This window comes from Berghia stephanieae, chromosome 2 (genome assembly GCF_034508935.2).
Source record: "Berghia stephanieae isolate SIO BIC M18660-M18661 chromosome 2, UCSD_Bste_1.3, whole genome shotgun sequence".
Lineage (NCBI taxonomy): Eukaryota > Metazoa > Mollusca > Gastropoda > Nudibranchia > Aeolidiidae > Berghia > Berghia stephanieae.
In genome coordinates this window covers 117,329,631-117,347,897 of record NC_088361.1, presented here as the reverse complement: position 1 = coordinate 117,347,897, position 18,267 = coordinate 117,329,631, and the positions used below count along the sequence as shown (strand labels likewise).

The window sequence follows — 18,267 nt, the reverse complement described above, 5'->3', positions numbered from 1 at the left end:
CTGCAACGTGTGATCTTCAAAAAAGCTGTCATTGTGCAAAAATCTTTCGAAATCCAAGCTTAGAATGGACAATATCATGCCCAGTGTGGTTGGTGAAATATCTGGGCTGGAAGCAATTTGTTTGATTTTACACCTCTATCCATCCTTAGCAGGTCATCAATGTAATCAATGTTTTCGTTTTGTTTGTTTGTTTTTAAGGGTTTTACGGTGCTTGCAACACATTAAGGTCATATCAGTGCCAGTAAAAAGGAAGAAAATGGGATAGTAAAAAGTTATAGAATTACAATTAAAGGATCCAAGAAAAGGGAAGACAAAGGGAAATTGGTTCAAATAGAAAACAGATGTAGGGTCCAAGAGCACACCATCAAAGTACTTTGTTTGAGATCACTAAAAGTCTCACAGGTCCCCACTAAGAGGAACACACTCAAATGTTTACAAATCATATATAATGATGATATAATGATGTTGATGTCGTTTTTTTATTTTTTATTTTTTTTTTTACGATAACTACTATGTTACTAGTGTGCATCTTGTGTGAGTGTGTCTATGTCAATACTGTATTGTTATAAATGTGTAACCAAATGACAAATTGCCACTTTTTGGGGACAATAAAGATATATTGTTATTATTATTATTATTATTATTATTATTATTATTATTATTATTATTATTATTATTATTATTATTATACATAAACAAAACATAATATAGTGCATAACAGAGAGATGTTTTACAAGGAAAAAAATATCATCTCCCAAAACTAACATTTGACTGTTTCCCTCCCAGCCAGGGTATCCGGCCAGGGCCAGGACAAAACCAAGTAATCTCATTCAAAGACAAAGAAAGAAAGCATGTTGGAAAACAGACATAGGGCGATAGAAGACACAGAATGTACCTCCCTGCCCACTATGGGAGGTCAGGAACCCCACCCAGAATCAATGTTTTCATCATCAATGGTGAAATGAGGTCTGCCAAAGCACGACTCATCTACAAGGCTAGTGTGGCCTCCTTTAAGCAAGTCACAACAATGGTATACCTGCTTTTTGCTAATAGCACTTCTCCATATGTGGGAACAGTATCTTTATGCATTTCAGTTGGATTTTTTCCATGTGCAAAAAGAAATCTTACCACTCCTCTGACCTCTATCTTTGACTTATTTTAAATGGAGGGAGCCATCTTCTTTTGGGTCTATAAACATTGGACATACAATGGTAGAGCTGAGACTTGATACAGAGATTGAACATTCAATAAACTTTTGCACTCCATTTACAGGCAAAAAATATTGATTAATTCAAAATGTATGGCACTTTTCGAATTGCTTTAGTACACTAAACAACTTTACTGTATTGAAATCGGCTTATGGAAAATACAAATAAATCTGAAGTGATTGAATGATCAAAATATGCATCTGTTTTGATGCTTATTTCCTTTCAAATTGAAAAACAATGTTTGCTTTTTGGTTATTTTTAGGGATTCTACAACATGTGTGATACAATTATAGCACCAATAAAAAGGAAGACGGTAGAGGAAAAGTTCATCTGAAGTTAAAACCATTAAAGCATGGCAAATAGGACTGGATTATGTTTGTTTGTTTTAAAGGGTTTTACGGCGCTTGCAACACATTTAGGTTATATCAGCGCCAGTAAAAAATGGGATAGTAGAAAGTTCTAGAATTACAATTAAAGCACCCAAGAGAAAGTAAGACAAAGGGGAATTGGGAACAAATAGGGATCAGATGTAGATTCCAAGAGCATACCATCAATGTGCTTAGTCTGAGATCACCTATAAGTCTCACCCAGACACAAGCACAAGATCCAACAAAGAGGAATACACCCAAATGCTTACATTTCATTATACATTAAAAATAACAAATATAATTATACATAACAGAGAGATGATTTACAAGGAAAAAAACATCATCTCCCAAAACAATAACTATGCATTTGACTGCTTCCCTCCCAGCCAAGGACTCCGGCCAGGGTCGGGACAAAAACAAGCAATCTCATACCAAGACAAAGACAGAAAGCATGTTGGAAAACAGATATAAGGGGATAGAAGACACGATATGTACCTCCCTGCCCACTGTGGAGGTAGGGAACCTCACCAAGTAGGACTGGATTAAATAGGGAACAGAAGATTCAATGAGTAATTCACTGGTGTGCCTATTTTGATAAGTCCTATCAAGGCACAAAGATCCTACTATGAAAGATAAACTCAAATCTTCACAAAGTATAATAAATTCAAAACAAACAAACAAAAACTATAATAGTACATTACAGAGAGCTGATTTGCAATGAAAAAAATATATCTCTAAGAAAGGAACTATACATTTGACTGTTCCTTCTCAGCTAAGTATCCCGGCAAGGTCAGGGGAAAAAAATGAGCAATCTCAATGCAGAACAAAGATAGACATGGAAAGGGAAAGCAGATATAGGGTGATAGAAGATAACACTACAGTGACCTCTCCACCCACTATTGGAGGTCATTGGACCCCAACCAGAATGCTTGATTTAGTTCATCAAAATATAAGCACGTTGTCATGAATTTAGAGTAATGAAACATTAAAGAATCATTATGCTTGTATTCCCACAACGAAGTACCAACATGTAGAGTTTCATAACCAAAAAATACTGATGTACAAATAAACCAATTGACAATTCTAAAGTTGAGCCAAAGTCAAGAAACTGGTTGGTCTCCTCCATTTGTAAAAAATGGATGAAATAATTTGGAGCTCCAAAAAAGTCACAATGCTATTATCCATAAAGATAAAATTTATTTTCTTTGGGGGGATGGGCGAGGGGGGTTGCATTTTTTTCTACTTTTTATTTTCTTTCTTCCTTTTGTTTGTTTTTTTGTTCTTTTTATTTTTTTTTTTTTTTTTTTTTACATTGAGATTGACTTCACTATATTTTTGAGAGAAAACAAATCAGCGGCGAGTTTTAGTTTTCATGGGACCTACATTTTGAATGTTTGTTCCAGCTGACCAAACTAATTCCAATCAAGCCAAATTAGACAATAATTGTAATGTAATTTCCAACATTTTTTTTCTGTGAAAATGATATAATAAACCTCTACAAATAAACCTCTACAGAGAAGTATGAAACAAACAAAAAATATTAATTCCTGTTTTTTTTTAAACATTAAAAAACTGTGGCTGATTTCATTTAATACAACGACAATAGGTTGGTTACCCAACACATGCTGTTCAACACTGCTTATTCATTCTCTCGGTAGAGCAACAACAATCAAGATGCAAAAGATAATAATTTCATCCGGTTAAAGTCAGCAACATAAAACTTTCACAGTATAAGACAAATTTGCCCTTTGTTTTGCCAGAGAATTAAAAGTTAAATGACAATCAATAATGCCAAATGCACAATATAAAGTTTCCTGACCATGTGACATACAATAAGAATAAAAATTAAAGCAATTCCAAATGTTCAAGAGACAGATGTGAAACATTCCAGAAAATCCATGCGAGAGACAGGATGAGTTTTTAATGCCAATTACAGGAAATATAATCTGAGCAAAAAGAAAAAAAGATATATTATTCACCTTTTCCAAACAATCTGTATTATCTTGCCACACAAGGAGACTTTGAAAAACGTTATTTTTGCCAAAAATAAACGCGAGAAAACACTTCAAAACCATGACCAAAAAAAAGATATGGAATGGCCACACTGCATGAGGAGCCTTTTTGGAGTTTGGACTGCAAAGCAAATTACATAAATGAGATTCTAACAAAAATTTCACACGAATTTTTAAAAAAATTAATAATAATAAAATATAAAAGTCTGTCTTATGATTAAGTTCTGAGCCAATTACTTACAAGACAATATAAGAGAATGTGCCAAAAGGTCGTTTCCGTACATTCACCACAAAAATACTCCAATACTAAGTCATTAAAAAAAATTAAGGAAGATATGTTTTCATCGCTTTCTTTAATAAAAAATACATCAAAAACTGATGATCTAGCATAAAAATTATAGCAGTTATAGCTTTTCAAAGAAAGTAAGGACAAAACGAATACTTTATCCACACTTTTTAAAAACCTTTTAGAAGCTATTTCTACTATTCTATTTGTGCCAAATCGTCAGTTATTGATTTATTTTTCCCTATTCAACCCAAAGGAATTGATGACAGCAAATTTTGTTATTAGTATTCCAAAATGACTTAGCATTGGAATATTTTTGTGGTAAATTTTAAATAAATGCTACAATTAGTAAGATAAGCAGATAAAACAACAACAAAAAATCATAGAATAGTCAAGATTTCATAAATGGTGAAAGTACTCAAAAAAAGAAAATTGTTGAAATTCTTCCAACAAATCGAAAGCATGAGCAGAGCAGTTGTGTCTAGTGTGATGGTATCAACAATTAAGGCATACTTCATTAAACATATCACTGCTATTTTACTATTTACAATATCAAACAGATTGTATAAGAATATTTGTAAAAGCTTTCAGATAAAAAAGGTAGAAAAGATATAATTATTGACAAAGAGGCATTATTATTTTTGTGAAAAGGAAGAAAAATACAAGATTATGTCAGATCTGGAAAATCTTGAAACGTAATTCAAACTCATATTCAAAAGTCACAGATTTTTAACAAACTCGGTGGAAAAACAAAGTCACATCTGGACACAAAATCAAATTTTTGAAGTTATATTTTGATAGCATCAAAACTGACAATATAAAACTCCTGAAAGTTGTAAATTGTTTGTTTGTTTTTTACAGAAGATTTAATTTTAATTCAATAATTTTTTTTAAATATTTGTTTAAATCATAAGGTAAAATTCTTATTTTTTTTCTCCTTCATGTAATCAGAAAATTTAACAAAAGCATAATAAAACATCCAATTTAGAGTCATTCAATGAAAAAAGCCACAGACGATATATCTAATGATTGACTTAATTGAAACTCAACACTTTAAGTAACGTTAGCAAGTTATCATAACAATTTTTAAAGTCTAAAGAGCGTCAAATTAAAAGAAACACAAATATTAGAATCATTCTTCAAATAATTGTAAATTTTCACCGGAACTAGTGAAAAACATTGCTCTCTAGAAGATATGACAGCAAGCAATTGCTTCAAAAAAATTTCTAATCTTAGAAATGCAGTTTTAATTGTTCCTGTCTTCTGAATCAATACACTGTCTTTCTAAACATACAGCAGTCAAGCAGTTTCTCATTAAGGACTATATCAAACACAGAAAAATGATAGTCAAATTATTGAGATATTGAAAATATAGCATGAAAAAAAAAAAGAAAACAGATTGATTGTGACATGTGAAAAATGCAACTGGGGAATCTTATTCAGAAATAATGACAAAAACTCTATCCCCCCACCTCCCTCTTCTCGATGTCTTCACTTTACAACCCTACTCTAACTAATGTTTTCACCAGAAAGACGGGTCATCAGGTAGTTACCACCGTACCTGTATGATACAAATAATTGCTTGTAAGATGGCAATGCCCCCTTATTGGGCAGCGTGGCTAGCAGTATGGTCTTTGCTTACCCAAAAGGTATCGAGTTCAACTACCCGCCTCACTGTGTAGCCTTAAGCAAGTCACTTCGCCCAAGCTCACAGTGCGGCTGATGCCTAGGTTATTTCAGTCTTCCATTAGAATAGACCCAAAAGACAAATTTCCCCATGGGAATGACAGTCTTCCATTAGAATAGACTCAAAAGACAAATTTCCCCATGGGAATGAATAAAGGGAATTTTATTTTAAATTTTATTTATTTCATTTTTTTTTTTTTTTTATTTATTTGGAGCAACAAAAATAATCACACCACAACAATCGTACCTCTTTCAGTTGGGTCTGAAGTTGTGTGACTTGTTGTGCTAGAGTAAGTACTTGTGAAATCAGTTCCTCTTTCTCCTGCTGTTGATCTGCATTTGACTTCAATGAATGAGTTAGCTGCCCTATCAACTTATCCCTATGTGCAAGGGCTTGGTGAATATCCAATGTTTCTGAATCAGGACCACCTTCATTCTAGAAGGAAGGAAATATGTGAGATGATTAAATTCAGGATTCAACGACTAGGAGAAATTATACCTACTAATATAAATTAACAAATATTGATTTTGTTTTTTAAATTGGATGCTTGTCGTACAAACTTTAACAAATGCAAATGTTTAGATTATCATATTTCATAAGAACAGAAAAAAGCCCCTAGGGGTGACAAAATTAAGAATTTCCTACTTAATCATCATCATTTTATTATTATTATTATTATTATTATTAATGATCATCATCATTATCATTATTATAATTATTATTATTAAGCATGCTTTTAAAGACAGATCATACTTGTAGCCGTAGTGCTTATGAATGGAGACAACTGTAATAATAATACTAAATAAAATAATAATAATAATAATAATAATAATAATAATAATAATAATAATAATAATGATGATAATCATATTAATAATAATGATAACAACAACAACAATAATGATATTAATAATTATAATTGCAATAATAATAATAATTTCTTTTACACAAGTCTACAGGTCTTCCAGCCCTTTAATATTCTTATGAAAAAAAAAAGAGGAGAAAAAATATGAGCTTTTATATGACACAATATCCACTAAAAGATCTCAAATTGCATTGTTTAACATAAGTAGGACAAGACATGATGCCTTTCAAGTGCTTATCACAATTTTTTTTTCGACTGAAAGAACTCTCGTTACAGGCCAGGTACTCATTTTAAACCCAAATGTGGTGAGAGAATGTGGGTAAGAGCGTTTCCGAGGAACTCAACTCTGTGCCACCCAAAGCGGGACTCAAACCAGGGATCTGTCACACCACATGACTACAAAGCAGCACAATATCAATGGCAGGAGATGAAAAGAACTATAAAGGAAAAATGCTGGACTTCCCAGGAGTGACCTCAGATTACGACAGAAAATAAAAAGAAAAACCTTTTGAAAGAATCTACAACTTATCTGTGGGAAACTCAAAATAAAGACTTACGAATCCAAAACTTTCCATATCCATTCCACAGTTATTGCTATTTGTGTCAGAATTCTGTAAGATCAAAAAAAGAAACATAAATTGTATGCAACACCATTTTCATCTCTGGCCAGTGTAATTTAGATCACTTAGAATATAGAGAAACACTATATTCGTAAAATTTGCCTCAGAGAACAAATATACCTAAAACACGTTTTTGCCTGAGAAGAGAGCAGAGATCTTGTACATCCAAAGGAATGCCAATTAATCGAATCTGAGACAGAATTTTTCCTTTATAATTCCTACCGCTTAGAGGGAACACTCATTGTTTAATTAAAAGCTCCATTAACTTTGCTTAATCTTTTATTTTTCAATTAATCCTGAGCAACAATTGTCCCTAATAAGAAGAACAGGAATGACATCCCACGCTTGTAAAATAACAGAATAGATAATAATTTACACCATCATTGCCTCAATCACTTAAGACCCATTCCCTATTAATTATCAAATTTACTATAGGCTACTTCAAACATTTGATTTCCTCTGGGAACAGTGATTAACCAGTAAAGTGCCGTACTCTGGTAAAACATGTATTTAAAAGTTTGGCCACAAAAATCACCCTTCAAATATTCATTGATTTAAATGACCCCCATCTTGGCAAAAATGGGACTTCGAAGTTTAATCCAAAAAAGAAAAGAAAAAATTTTTTTTAAATATTTTAATCACAATTACAACCGAAATTTTGTTAAATCTAATTTCAAAATCAAATAGAATAAATCAAACAACACTTTTAAACATCTAAACTCAATTTCTGGTCATCAAACCATTAATTTCAATAATATTCTGTAAATGCTTTAGTGATCATCAAAATACAGTCCACTCCAGATAATCGCAACTTGATTAATCACAACATTTCCCAAGAAACAAAATTAATTCTATGTATAAGTCACTGGTTAATTGCAACAAACTTTGGTTAATCGCAACAAATTTTCGCCCTCAAAAAGTGGTAATTCAAGAAATCAATCTAACAAAATATCATGATTAAATTTCATCATGGAAGAAATCGTGACATGTTGAAATATCGAGAGTAAGCGGGATTTAATGCTACAGTAGTATGTCACCACTTTATTAGAGACAAAAGAGGGCGGGGCTTTGCAGGATGGGTTTATGATGTCATCTGTGACCATTAGATAGGAGGCGAGGTGGCTGGACATAATCTTTACACAGGTAGAGAATGACAGTTGTAAAGAGAGACTGAGCGATATCCTATGTTTTGGGATTGAAACTGTACATTGTGACCGAGCTTGGTGAGAGCTTACTGTCTCTCATCATGGCTAAACTCATTGACTCTTACAAATGTTGAGAACAAAAGAGTGTATGTTAATCCAATCTGAATAAGATGTCGACTTGAATCAAAGCTGCTTTTGCTTGACAAAATCTATACAGGGCTGCCATATCGTTTTTAGTTCAATGATATTGCTCAGTCTGTGGTGGACTAGGAACAATGTTTACAACACCTGGTTTGAGTTTACCAAATATGTGTTAAATGTTACCATAGTGGACTGGACACTCAACTTCGGTTAATCGCAAAATTTTTGCTGATCTCAAGGTGTTGCAATTATCCGGAGTGGACTGTAATAGTAATACCAACTGTTTGAATGCAATCTATATCTAAAGATATGTGGCAATACAGAACAATTTATGGTGTCAATTAAACAAGAATTCCATCAACTCCTATTTGGCATTAATCAAAGGATGAAGTTATAGGCAGAGAAGCTTTTCAGCTTATGACAATTGACAAAAAAATAATTTATACATAAATACACAGACACATAGTCAGTCACAAAAAGCATACAGCAAAGTAATTTTATTTGGAAAGAAACATTGAATGTTGTTGTTCCTTTCTTATTTGTTACATAACAGGTTTTGTTATAGGAAAGGTTTGTACATTGCCATAGCTTTGAAATTTCCTACAATTTACCATATAATTAAATAAATATTAGGATTGTTTGACTTTGAGACTCTTAAAAAAAAAGAAAAATCAAAATTTAATTAATACACTAAAACTGACCTCTGTGTTAACAATATACTTTGTTTCTCCAATGACTGTCTCTGATAAGGCAAGATTTTCTTTCATGCCATTCTCTGAATCAGGTATCACCTGGATTGGGCAATGTTGCTGTCTTGCACTTTGAAAAGAAGCCTTTGTTGATTCTTCAACCTATGTTGAAAAGATTCCATTATAAATAATTAATTTCATGAGGCATTCTTCCTGTCAATGCTTGTTACCAAAGATAAAAGGAAGAGATTTAATCATGGAAAATTAACAATGTTAAACATCTCCGTGGATGTACATATAATTAATATAATTTCATGAGTGGAATATCATCATCATTATCATCATCGTTATCCTATTATCAATTTGCTACATACAAAGTAAACTATGAAAACTTTGTTATGACTTTGCCCCATCAGCACAGTATTTATGAAATATTAAAAATGCAGGCCTTTCAATTGTGATCACATGAAAGTGTGAAAAAGAAGACATCCATTTTAAGGCTACAATGAAAATTTTGTATTATCCAACGGTTTATGTTTAGAAAGTAGTTTGTTTTGTTTGTTTTTATGGGTTTTACGGCGCTTGCAACACAGTAAGGTCATATCAGCGTCAATAAAAAGGAAGAAAGTGGGACAGTAAAGAATTCTAGAATGACAATTACAAGCACCCAGGAAAAGGTAAGACAAAGGGGAATTGGTTCAAATTGGAAACAGATGTAGATTCCAAGAGCACACTATCAAAGTACTTAGTTTTTGAGATCACCTAAAAGTCTCATCCAGGCACAAGCACAGATCTCCACTAAGAGGAATACACTCAAATGTTTATAAATCATATATAACATGTAAACAAAATTAATGCAGTGCGTAACAGAGAGATGATTTACAAGGGAAAAAAAACATATCATCTCCCAAAACTAACCATTCATTTGACTATTTCCCTCCCAGCTAGGGTATCCGGCCAGGGCCAGGATAAAACCAATTAATCTCATCCCAAGACAAAGATAGAAAGCAAGTTGGAAAACAGATATAAGGGTAAAGAAGACACAGTAAGTACCTCCCTGCCCACTATGGGAGGTCAGGAACTGTTTAGAAAGTTATGTTCTGTCTCAATACAACTTTCAATGAACACTTATGTAAGTATCAAAGATTAGTACAAACCTCAGAGAAAGGTTCATCACCAATAGCCTGATTATAAATGTCATCATTCTGGTGAAAAAAATGACCCAAACAAAAAATTAATAAAAACAAAAAACAAATGGAATTTATTAATAGATTTGTAACAACATGATGTTAAAAAATCATCAAATTTTGGATCAATAAATAATATTACTCTGATTAATAATTAAATTAAATTGTCCAATGAAAGACTCCTGTTTAAAAGACTGAATTTTAAAGGATAATATAAATACATTAATAAAACATAAAGTTTGTCACAACAAAAACTCAATAACAGCATGTCGACTCCATATCAATATCATATACTAATTATTTTAAACCATCAAAATAGTTATTATGTTGAAATAGAAGTAAGAATCACCAAGCAGTATTATAAGTATCGGCAGCGTATGAATACCAAACTGATCCTGCATATTTAACTGGATTTACAAGTGTTTTGTTGTTTGCTTATCATATATTTCTTTTCAGGAAGCCAAGGATCTTATCGCCTCTGTTTGTATTGATCTATATATGATGGTTCTATTCATGTCTTTAAAAATTCACTCCAAAGTTAGGTTGTTGAATGAACTGTGCCATTTACTCTCCCACAAGACCAATTTGTTTAGGTCTTCCCTTACATTAAAGTTTTTTTTTTTAATTCTAAAAAGCTTGCTATGCACACACAAGTTGCTTGAGGCTCAGAAATACCTTGGCTGTGGGAAGAGACAATTAGTGCGTTATCTTAATAATATGGTAATACAGTAGTCATGATAGTGTGTGCACAAAGTATTAATCTATCTTTTCCTAACGTTGAATATTCAAAGCAATTTATAATTATAAGAATTTGTTGGTATAATGTTTTCCTGGATCATCCAAATATGCAGTTTGTTAAATGAAAAGAAAAGTTTGGCAAATAAGAAACTAAACAAATTAGTCCAAAGAAGAGAGAAAAATAATAATAAAAATACAGCTAAAAGAATTAAAATCTCACATTCTCTGTTTGTTGAATACAGTCTTCGACAGATGGACTATTTGCATCTCCATTGAAAGGTTCTACATCTTTAGGAACCAGGTTTTCCCCATTATCTTTCGCAGTTTTCTTACTTTTGGCTTTCTTCTTCCTAAAAGCAGCCAACTGTTGATAAGAAATAATAAAGAAAATTCTTACATTACTATCCCAGAAACTGAGATTAAAACTTTAAAAATATTTTTTAACACTTATGCAGTCTGTATAATCTGGAATACTAGAAATGGTATTGTTGACAATTATTTGTCGACAAGCAAGACCTATTTGTCAATCCGCGGTTGACAATGGATGCGATTTGCCGACAAATTTGGTGTATTAATAATTCAGTATAAAATGAAAAGAAGAAAAAAAGATATAAATCTATATCTAGGAGGATATTTGATTTTTGATAAGATCAGATAACAATTAACAATATTGAGCAGATAAATCATTATAACAAGAATACCAAAATTTTCCACCACAGTGTTGCCAGATTGTAGATTAGCCATGGAAGTTCCACCACCTCTCCCCTTTCCCCAACCGCCTACCACCTGGCCAGTGGCCATATTACACAACTATGCACCACACACGTTTCAGTTGTGGGGCAGGAAAGGGCAAGGGGGTGCATGTTCTCACTCGTGCCAGCTTTTCCTGAGCTGGCCGTGGAGCGCCGTCGGGTTCGACAAATTTGCCAACTAGTTGACAACGAATTTTTTATATGTTGACTTTTGTCGACAAGCAGAAATTTGCTTGTCAAACCAACTTTATGGAATACAGTTATATGAAACAATAGTCTTTGGACACTATCCCTACTTGGAGGAAATTCTCTTACCTATCAATTAATAATTAAAGTAGACTCCTTCCTAAATTTAGAAAAATTTGTTATGCAAAATGCCAATGCTAGAGTAATGGCCCTGTATGCACTTATTCAAAACAATTATCAATTATTTTGACATTTGGTCATGAGTATTCGTTTTGTTTTACAAAATTTTACATTTTCATTATTAATTCTGAACATGAATTTGGGAAAGAATCAGCTTTCACCCAATGTGAAGTACACAAATGTCCTCTGTGGGAAGGAATAAATAACAATGTGAAATTGAATGTAAGCTTCAATTTAATTACGAAAACATATAGAAGAATGGACGTTTCGGGTTTCCCCTTTAACAACAAACAGTACAGGATGAATGAAACACTACAGATGAATGAATGAATGAGATGATGTGGTTAGTGGCGTTGTTAAGATGAATAAACAAAACATTGATGGGCAGGAAATAATATGCTCCTTTGTAAGGAAGCACGAATTAAAATAGAACAATAGATCAATGAAGAATAAGAAGAAGAAGAAGAAGAAATAAATAACTCCATATTGACAATATTGACTGTTTTGTTTTAGTTTTGGCACGCTATTTCGATCACAACTTTCCCATGATTTTGAACTGTAATAACTATGCATTTCTAATCAATCTATAAACAAAATTCAAACTGTTCTGTAATCAGTGTTGCTAGCCCTAACTTTCATATGGGTTTCAAGTGCAAGAGTTTGAGACTGACACTCAACTGACACTGAACTGACACGTCAACTGAAACTGCTCCGTCCAATAATGCCAATATCAATAATGCTACAACCGAAAACATTAACAAGAAACTATAAGGGCTATAAACAAATTCCCTCTTAGTATTTAACCAACTCATACCTTTTCCTTTCCAGCTTCGAGTTTCTTTCTTCGTTCATCACTGATATCCATTGTTTTTGTTTGTATTATCTCACAACAAAAACATCAGCGGCCATTCTTTATCCATTTTCACTAAAATGCGGAAGTAATAAATTTTACACGTTTGAGTAGCAATACATGATATTTCCACGACTCGAATGAGCACTATTGAGTTGATGAGCACGTGAAGAGTGAGCAGGTTTGGAGAAGATGGGTATAGAAAATGAAAATAAAAGAACAATAAAAAAGAAACGAGATGAAAAATTCTTGGAATTTATTAGTAGAGTTTTCATAAATAGTTTAGGGTTCATATAACTTTTTTTCATTTCTCTTGCAAACTGACCGTCTCAAATCGACTTATTTGCAGGTCTAATAAACACACACACACGCGCGCGCGCGCGCACACACACACACACACACACACACACTCATTCTTGTTTGTTTTGATGTCTCTACAGTAGTGTCCCCAAACATATTATTTGTTATTTGTACACTCGTCCAAAAAAGAAAGTGTGCATCGTTTAACTCTTCATAATAAAAGTCCACTAATGTGAAAACAACTAACAACATTTATACAGGCGAACGTAGATATCGTTGTTAATGTGTGTGCATGGGTGATTTGGGTGAGTTGTTTTTATTATGACTGGGTAAACAAAACAAAAAAATCGATAATCTCATGCATAGCCGCGTGGTTGTATTGGACACTCAAAAAATGCGTGTTTCATGTGTAGTCTAGTTAAATATAAGCTAAAAAGCTCCATTCTGAAAAGAAAAAAAAACGAGATTTGTGTTTTAGTTGATGAATGGGCATGATCTATATTAACTTTCCATGTGCTCGAGGTCATTGGTCACATTGCAAAATGTGCTCAAAGTGACCCACTTAGTGAAAAGTGTTCACAGCTTTTTAAATAACTAACATCACGATTGGTCATTTGACTCAGCTTGACACATGGGTATGTTTATAACATTTGTGAACAAAGCAGCGTGTTAAGAATTATCCAATCGTTGGACAGCAACAAATCATGTGATTGATGACCTTCTTTTACGAAAACATGATCGCTCCCATTAGACCATGCCGAGATTACCTCCCGAAAAGCGGATTATGACGATGAAGATGCTTGAAGCCGGTGAGTCAGTCATGTTGCAAACCATTTCAAGGTACACAGAAACACTATAACTATCTAGACGTCGTGGGCGTTTCAACACGGTTCCTCTGTGACCTGTTGCTATGCCTGTCAAGCTATTGACATGGATGCCTTTTATTACTCTTATATTACAGTATAAGTCTCGGGTTATGTAATCAGCATACAGTGCATATACTTTTAAAAATTGCGTCAGTTATAGTGCAATTTGTTAAAACTAGTCAAATAAACATTCCAGTGGTCATATTTTTGACTATAACCACCGTCAATACTCTCTCCCTCGTGGATCTCTTACCCTGTCGTTGGTGGTGAAGCTTGAGGCATATCGGGGGCAAAGGAGTAATTCCTGTTGACCGTCACGAAACGTCAGGAAGTCGAGCCTATAGCGAGCCCCTGAACGGCCCGCCCTTATATGTGACTAAAGGAGATCCAACCCGGTGCCCGAATGGCCTCGGCAACCCCGGGCTCTACACTATTCTGTTCACGTGATTTTATGTCCAGTAAACATTCATCAATGGCGAAGCGGTCGGCACAGTCGAGAAATAAGCGAACGTCCCAACACATCGTCAACAGGAAAATACGATACTAGGGTTAGCGACCAGACGCACATATTGTCCCTCGATATCGAGAGCCAGAGTATGGCAAAAAAAAACGAGCATTTGTCAAAGCTACTGGCCGTCCATAGCGTTCATATTCTACAGAAGACCCATCTTTATTCAGAGGCGCAATCTTCTCGATTCCACATCTCAGGCTATACGGTCGACCAGCGAGAGGATACTTTGAGGCTCAAAGGAGGGGTTAGCGTTTATGCTAAAGGGCCTTCGAAGGTAAGGGTCATTGAGAGCGCAACGGGGTGAATGGAATTTCCGTGGAAGTAGGAGGCCTGTATTTGCACAACATCTACAAATCACCTTGAGCGACTTGGACTACACAACTGGTACCGGTGGTTAGCCAACCTTCCATCTGTCTGGGAGACGTTACCATAGATAACACTAGTAGTCTGTGGACTTTACTACCACCAACACGGTCTATCGAGACTGCAATGAGGCGGGTAGACAATGCCACTCATGGATGGGCTGTAAAGATCCTACAGTCAAGGGTACCTTTAGGGACCCCCCCGCCATAAGAAGGACCTCACCCAGGTCACGAAGGGAGCAAACGGTGAACCGCTGCGAGTGAAGCAGTCAGTCCTTCGGCGACTTCCCGCATCGCCAGCACATGCCGATTCTTGTCAAAGCGGGGATGACGATTCCGAGGGTGTAGTCTCTCCCACTTTGCAGATGGAACTTCAGGACGGCTAAATGGGAGAAATGCAGTTCCTATATCGAGCAGGTTTGCCCAGCTATTCCTCCCAAGTCCGAGAACATAACCAGATTTAACAGGATGCTATTTACGAGCGCTCACCGCTCCATTCCACGGGGCGAACGGAAATTCAGCCTGCCGGACTGAAGAGTCGGAAAAGCTGTACAATGAGTACCAGCAGACCCATTCCCAGGACATAGCCGATAGACTACTTCAGTCTCTGGCAGAAGGAAGGAAGCAACGGTAGCAGGATACCGTGGAAAGTCTCGACTTTACACACTCTAGCCGCCACGCTTGGCGACTGATAAAGAAATTAAATTGGATCCGGACCGGAATTTCACAAAGGCTGCACCAGAATGAGAGGCAATGCCACTCATGGATGGGCTGTAAAGATCCTACAGTCAAGGGTACCTTTAGGGACCCCCCCGCCATAAGAAGGACCTCACCCAGGTCACGAAGGGAGCAACGGTTTAACCGCTGCGAGTGAAGCAGTCAGTCCTTCGGCGACTTCCGCATCGCCAGCACATGCGATTCTTGTCAAAGCGGGATGACGATTCCGAGGGTGTAGTCTCTCCCACTTTGCAGATGGAACTTCAGGACGGCTAAATGGGAGAAATGCAGTTCCTATATCGAGCAGGTTTGCCCTGCTATTCCTCCCAAGTCCGAGAACATAACCAGATTTAACAGGATGCTGTTTACGAGCGCTCACCGCTCCATTCCACGGGGCGAACGGAAATTCAGCCTGCCGGACTGAAGAGTCGGAAAAGCTGTACAATGAGTACCAGCAGACCCATTCCCAGGACATAGCCGATAGACTACTTCAGTCTCTGGCAGAAGGAAGGAAGCAACGGTAGCAGGATACCGTGGAAAGTCTCGACTTTACACACTCTAGCCGCCACGCTTGGCGACTGATAAAGAAATTAAATTGGATCCGGACCGGAATTTCACAAAGGCTGCACCAGAATGAGAGGCAAACACAATTGTCATGAACATAAAGAACAATAGAAACGAGTCCCTAATCAGGCCTTCAAGCGTGGTGTCCACAAGTCGTACCGTACGTGTTTTTTTTTTACTCTCTACCTGCGGAGAAGTCGGACTGGACATCCCCGTTCAGTCCCCGAGAAGTAGGTGCAGCCAATAGCGATGTCAAAAACGACAAGGCAGCAGGGATAGACGGCATATATCCCGATATGGTGACGCATCTAGGCCCCGTGGTTGGCAGAGGCAATGTCTGACGTCGTTGCAAAAAGAAAGCTCCCCAAAGTGTGAAAGCACGTAAGATAGTTGCCATCCTGAAGCAAGGGAAAACGGTGAAGGATTCCGACAGTTACAGACCCGTGTCACTTCTGAGCTGCTTGTACAAACTCTTGGAGCGATGGGGGCCCGGTCCTATACGCTGCCTTGCCACCCGAGCAGGCGGGCTTCATGGAAGGGGGGTGCACCACGGAACAGGTCATTGCCCTTACAGAGCATATTGAGACAGGGTTCGAGAGGAAAGAGCAAACTGGTGCTGTATTCATAGACCTATTGGCGGCGTAGGTACGATACGGTCTGGAGCGAAGTATTAATGCGCAAACTTGCAAAGATCGTAAGGTGCAAAAAGACCTTGAAGTTGTTCTCTTCAATCTCAGGAGAAAGACTATTCCACCTCGCGCAGGGAGACGCTACGAGTAAAGTTAGGAAATTGAAGAATGGGGTCTCTCAGGGATCTGTTCTGGCGCCAATGTTGTTCAATGTCTACATTAGCGACATGCCGAACACTTCCTCCCTGAGACTGGGATACACGGACGACTGGCACTCGATACTCAAAGTAAAGTGTGGAGCCGTCTCAAGAGCGTACTCAGCGAGGACGTCACCAGACTCGAAGCCTACTTCGACAAGCTGAACACTTCGAAAACCGTAGCCACACGATGCCAGGACACAGCTTGCAATAATACAGGGTTTCTGGTCAGTGATACCTCAATGACATTATAATTCCTCATGTTCCATACATTAGTAGTAGTATCGTATGGTGGGGTCACACTTTCAGATCTGTCGCGTCGAGCCAAGGCTTGAATTCATCTTCACATTTGTGAATGGTTTCATAACCTCCATTCAGCTTGGTAACAGGACAGTGGAGCACAAGGTGATCTACATCTTGAGGGTCTTGGGGCATTCTGTTGAGTTGTTTAGACCCCATTTGTTCATTTTTGCGGCTGTTTTCTCATGTCTGGAGCGTAGCCTATTTGCAGCCACCCAGTATTTCCTACCAAGCTGTGAGCCAGGAATTTCATTGGTAGGGTCTTCAATCATTTGGCCTCCTGTTGGGGTATTATTTGTCCATTTTTTCTCCATTCATCAGTGATGCTGTAGTAATCTTTCTTTGAGAGGTAGAAAGGGGATCTGGATTTTAATCTTGAGCGGATAGGGGCATTTTTGTAAATTTTGCTCAGAGGGGTATCGTTGTTTTGTTCTGCCTTTTGGACCCACCTTTGGTTTTGTTCCTCTCTTCTGAGATGTGGTGGCGCAATTCCACTCAAGACTGGTAGCCACTGCACTGGGGTTGACTTTAGGCACCCTGTGATGGTACGCATGGAATCCCCTAGCTTTGTGTCAACTAGTTTGGTGTTTTTACTTCTGGCCCATGCTGGTGAACAATATTCGCCGACACTGTGACATAGGGCAACGGTGGATGTCCGGAGTACAGTCGGTGAGGCACCCCAGCCTGTCCCTGCCAGTTTTCGTATCAGGCAGTTCCTTTTGCCAATTTTTCGGGAGGTTGCTTCAAGGTGTTTTTTTGTATGTCAACTGTCGATCCAAAATGACTCCGAGGTATTTAGGGTTCTGGTCAGATGGCAGTGATATGCTATCGATGGTGATGTTTAGTTGTCTTTGAGATTCTCTGTTGTTTAAGTGGAAAACTGATGATACTGTTTTATTTATGTTCA

General features: G+C 36.5%; 1 protein-coding gene across 32 annotated transcripts in view; it reads right to left on the bottom strand.

Moving 5' to 3' along the window:
- The window catches only part of LOC144966370 (uncharacterized), a 141,447-nt gene extending 128,443 nt beyond the window's left edge, over positions 1–13,004 (bottom strand). For all 32 annotated transcript variants that reach the window (XM_078902716.1, XM_078902717.1, XM_078902738.1 and 29 more), the window contains exons 1-6: positions 12,879–13,004; positions 11,167–11,310; positions 10,179–10,226; positions 9,034–9,183; positions 6,984–7,037; positions 5,808–5,996 (exon numbers count right to left, since the gene is read on the bottom strand). In XM_078902716.1, the coding sequence (XP_078758842.1) occupies positions 5,808–5,996; positions 6,984–7,037; positions 9,034–9,183; positions 10,179–10,226; positions 11,167–11,310; positions 12,879–12,929 (636 nt within the window). In that variant the 5' untranslated portion in view covers positions 12,930–13,004. The remainder of the gene's footprint in view (positions 1–5,807; positions 5,997–6,983; positions 7,038–9,033; positions 9,184–10,178; positions 10,227–11,166; positions 11,311–12,878) is intronic.
- Positions 13,005–18,267: the final 5,263 nt, after the last annotated feature.